Source organism: Amphimedon queenslandica, unplaced genomic scaffold, assembly GCF_000090795.2.
Source record: "Amphimedon queenslandica unplaced genomic scaffold, v1.1 AMPQUscaffold_12139, whole genome shotgun sequence".
Taxonomy (NCBI): domain Eukaryota; kingdom Metazoa; phylum Porifera; class Demospongiae; order Haplosclerida; family Niphatidae; genus Amphimedon; species Amphimedon queenslandica.
The window spans coordinates 11,447-15,797 of NW_003547622.1; the positions used below are offsets into that span (position 1 = coordinate 11,447).

Sequence of the window (4,351 nt, forward strand, 5' to 3'; positions counted from 1 at the left end):
CTATCCCTTTCATTTACTCTACTATCTATGATATTATTAAGATACAATAACCACACCTTCATTTTGAGGTGTTTCAAGGGTGTGGCTAATGATTTTGGCACAGATGTAACTGTACTTGTCATGATAGATCATTTTCATGCCCTTGAGCTTGGTTCTCTTCTTATTGAGGTAGGCTGAGCTAACAGCTGGTCAGTTGCTTCTTTCTTGCAGTTCAACAGTACAATTACTCATTAAAATTAGCTATTTAACCTTAATAAATGGGTGTGGTCAACAGATTGATGAAAATTACATAAAAATATCGATAATGAATCAACTTGTCCTTGTCTACAGTCATGTGATTCAGTGAGGGGATGATCCTGGTTGCCATGTCAACGGGTGTGTAGTAAGAGAGGGTGGAGCCCAGTGCTCCTATACCAGCTGAGCGAGCAGGAGGGAACGGGTCCTTAAGGGAACGAGTGAATGCTGAGACAAGAACCCTGTCTCTAGTCTAAAGTATAATAATCATATTCATTGGTCTGTGCATTAATTGGAACAAGTACCTTGCTTATTAAGGTGAGGGGCAATCTTTCCGAGACATATTGTAGTGTTGGTACGAATACCAGCCTATGAACGTGTACATGTATAAAAAATATACATGTATCATGATGATGTATAAAAAATAACTAATTATTAAGTGATATATAACATTATTAAGTGATATATAAATAATTGTGTAATAACATACATCTAGTTGGCATTTAGCAAAAAACTTCAATAATTGACTTAGATTAGAATCATTTAACTTGGGAGCTAATAATAGAGAGGCCTGGAGGGGAGAGAGAGAGAGAGAGATTGATGATATCATTATTGTTCACAATAAACAGACTTTAATAGTGTGTTCTCTGATTGTTGGCACAGTGTCAGTGAAACCAGTCACTATCTGACCAAACAAGGAATTATTTAACACACTAGGCTGCAACTGATCAATAAACTGATCCAACTATAAAAAGAGAGAGAGGGGGGACATTTAATTCATAGTAAAATGTACATTATTATGCTGCCTTGTGCTTACGTGTTGCAACAGGTTTAGTCTGGTTGCTCTGTCATTAGATCCAAAGCATCTCACTATACAAGAAACTATCTTCCTCTGATACTCATCCTCTGGTAGCAGTTTCCCAATCTTTAATAATGGAGCAAGGACTGTGGGACCAGCTCCTCCAAACTCAAACACATTGAGGAGGTGAGGGAGAACTTTATGATGTGCAAATGAGTCAGGGAAGAGATCAAGTGACTTGTTCAACTCAACAAAGAAATGATTCTTCCTATCAGCCTCCATTAGCTGAGAGAGAGAAAAAACAAAAAAAGAATTATTAATAGTAGCAAATATTTTTTTTAATATTGATTACTTGAAGCTCTTCTATTTTCAGGTTAAGTGATATGAAGGTATTGCTAAGGTAGCCTCCTCTCTCCTTTAAAGACTGCAATAGTTCAGATGGATTGGGCCTAGCCATTGGATTAGCATTAACACACTGTAAGTAATGGGAGGAGAGGCTCTTTGGAAACTGTAAGGAGAGAAAAAAAGAGAAAAAAGTGACAAGACAAATTTACGTATGTAATTATTTTAATATTACTTTTGAAGTATCCCTTAAATTAGAGCTCTGATGTATCGGACCATTAAAAACCTCCAACAGCAGACAACCCAAGCCCCACATGTCACGTGACCTAAAAATAATAATTATTTATTTATTAATAATTTATTTTCCTTTTAGCCTGCTTCATGTTTTCCGGTGGATCATATTTATTAAGATATTGAAATGTTTTCAATGGAACATTAGTATCATTATATGAGTACATCCATTCAACACCTGACAGCTTCCATTCACCTGAGGGGAGGAGAGAAAAGGATGTCATGTGATAGTCACATGATACACAAACCTGCAGCATCCGCAAATACTGAATGAATGGCAACGTTGTTATGAATTAAACTGCAGTCATTAGAAAGAAAACTTATTGATTTCTGAGAGGAAAAAAAGAGAGAGAGAGGGAGAAAAAGACATAATAAATCAGATGTCAGTAGTTTGAGCTCAAAATTAATTGCTTTAGAAATGTTTTAAGTTACTCCAAAATCAGGCCAAATTCTACGAAAAATGACTAGGAGAAAATTCTTAATTTTTTAAATTTTTTCTGACGCATATACATGTTCTTATGTTGTGTAAAAAGTTTGAGCTGATTCCGATCAAGATTGGATTTTTCATGAATTTTGGAAGTTGCTCCAAAATCAGGCCAAAATCCCTGTACTATAGTACAGGGTCTTTGGCCAAATTTTGCCAAAAATGACTAGGAGAAAATTCTTCATTTTTATAATTTTTTTCTGATTCATATACATGTTCTTATGTTGTGCAGAAAGCTTGAGCTGATTCCAATCAAAATTGGATTTTTCATGAATTTTGGAAGTTGCTCCAAAATCAGGCCAAAATCCCTGTACTATAGTACAGGGTCTTTGGCCAAATTTCGCCAAAAATGACTAGGAGAGAATTCTTCATTTTTATAATTTTTTCTCAAACATATACATGTTCTTATGTTGTGTAGAAAGTTTGAGTGGATTCCAATCAAAATTGGATTTTTAATGAATTTTTGAAGTTGCTCCAAAATCAGGCCAAAGTCCCTGTACTATACAAGAACATAAAAAATTAAAAAAAACAAGAGGAAGTAGGATTCTGAACAACCAACGAAAATACGAAATGAAAATCCTTCTCGTGACGCAAATTCTACTCTACACTGTACTTTTAATGTTATCATGTAAGAATTACGGATCTCCTTGCAATGTAGAGTAGAATTTGCATCACGAGTAGGATTTTCATTTCGTATTTTCGTTGGTTGTTCGGAATCCTACTTCCTCTTGTTTTTTTAATTTTTATGTTCTTGTTTGTGCTGATTTTTTAATAATATTTCGTATTTTCATTGGTAGTTCGGAATTCTACTTCATCTTGTTCTTTTTTTAAAATTTTTTATGTTCTAGTTTGTGTTGATTTTTAAAATAATATTTATAGTATTTCTTTAGTTGCAATTGTGATACTTGTTGATTTTACACAAACAATAATTTTCTTTATTATTATTATCATTGTTATAACATTTATGAGAGACAGCATTGAATAGACATGCTGAAGGAAAATCAACTATCCTGATGACGAGTGAAACTAATACTAGTCTTGACTAGTCCTTGTTCAAGAATCTGTGAGCTAAGAGTGTCCATCTTCCCTGCTATTCCTGTTCTTCCAGGCTGTTATCATGAATCATAACATTAATTGTTTATTTTTTAAAATAAAATAACACACTTGATAAAACAGTAACATGTAAAATCAATACCTTCTTTTAGCTGGAAACCTCCACTAAGTATTGCAGTAAGTTGATTCCAACCAAGCATAGCTTGGTAAAAAAGTAACTTACTTCTTCCAGAGCTGCAGATTTGAGCATGCGCGACCACACCCAAATTTTGGAGCATATGGCAAGCTTCTGTAATTAACAAAACGGCGGCATGTAGCTAAGATGGCTCGATCCAGCAGTCACAGTATCACTTTTTCCTTACTTGAAGAATGATCTGATGGGACATGGACCTGCGCATAGACTGTTGGAGTAGATTGGTGTAAGAATTATTCTTGTAGCACCAACTGATACTGAGATACACACCGACAACTGAATTGACAGGACTCAAGTTGATGATGAAGATGATGAAGGGGACTTGGTAAAAGCAGGGTGGGGATGGGGATGGGGAGCGGGATTTCATCGGTAAAAGCGGAGTGGGGATCCAGATATTGGGAGCCGCTTTTCATCGGTAAAAGAAGGATCAGACATAGGATCAAAATAACTTCATGATGAAGACAGGGACAAGTCTGCAACTGGCAATGGTCTACTTGCAGTCAAGGCTCTATAGATCTATATGAGTTCATTTTGCAAGCCTGGACAGTATTATTCTAAGCAGAAGACCTGCATGCATGAGTAGGCAGGCTTTTGATCTACACGATTTTTATGAAGTTGAAATTTTAAATTATAATAATTTTAAGTTCTTCACTGTAAAATATATTAGCATCTTTATGTGACATGCCACTTTGAAATGCTAAAAACCATCACCATTGCCTAAAAATGTCATGGGCGTAAAAATAGATCAGTACTAAAACTTTTATCTGACACCGGCAATACTGATTATAAATTGACTGCTAATGCCTTCCTTATGGTGACATCCTACTACTGAACTCACAGTGCAAAGAACTTATTTCTTCAAGGTACAAAAATATTGTGACTACAATATATTAATCATAACAATTAACAATAAATTATTAAAAATACTTACAACTACATATTTTGTAAAGACCTG

At 34.9% G+C, this 4,351-nt stretch overlaps 1 protein-coding gene across 2 annotated transcripts; it reads right to left on the bottom strand.

The window, feature by feature from the left end:
- Positions 1-254: 254 nt before the first annotated feature.
- Positions 255-2,016, bottom strand: LOC100640263 (N-terminal kinase-like protein). 2 transcript variants are annotated; one of them, XM_020004540.1, is made up of 9 exons: positions 1,915-2,016; positions 1,611-1,862; positions 1,386-1,541; positions 1,310-1,318; positions 1,052-1,279; positions 866-979; positions 725-805; positions 540-603; positions 255-487 (listed from the first exon to the last, which is right to left on the bottom strand). In XM_020004540.1, exons 2-9 carry the CDS (start codon positions 1,689-1,691, stop codon positions 483-485), a joined length of 738 nt encoding a protein of 245 aa, XP_019860099.1. In that variant the 5' UTR covers positions 1,692-1,862; positions 1,915-2,016; the 3' UTR covers positions 255-482. The 2 variants fall into 2 exon arrangements, with proteins under 2 accessions (XP_019860099.1, XP_019860098.1); XM_020004539.1 differs by having other exon boundaries at positions 1,052-1,318.
- Positions 2,017-4,351: the final 2,335 nt, after the last annotated feature.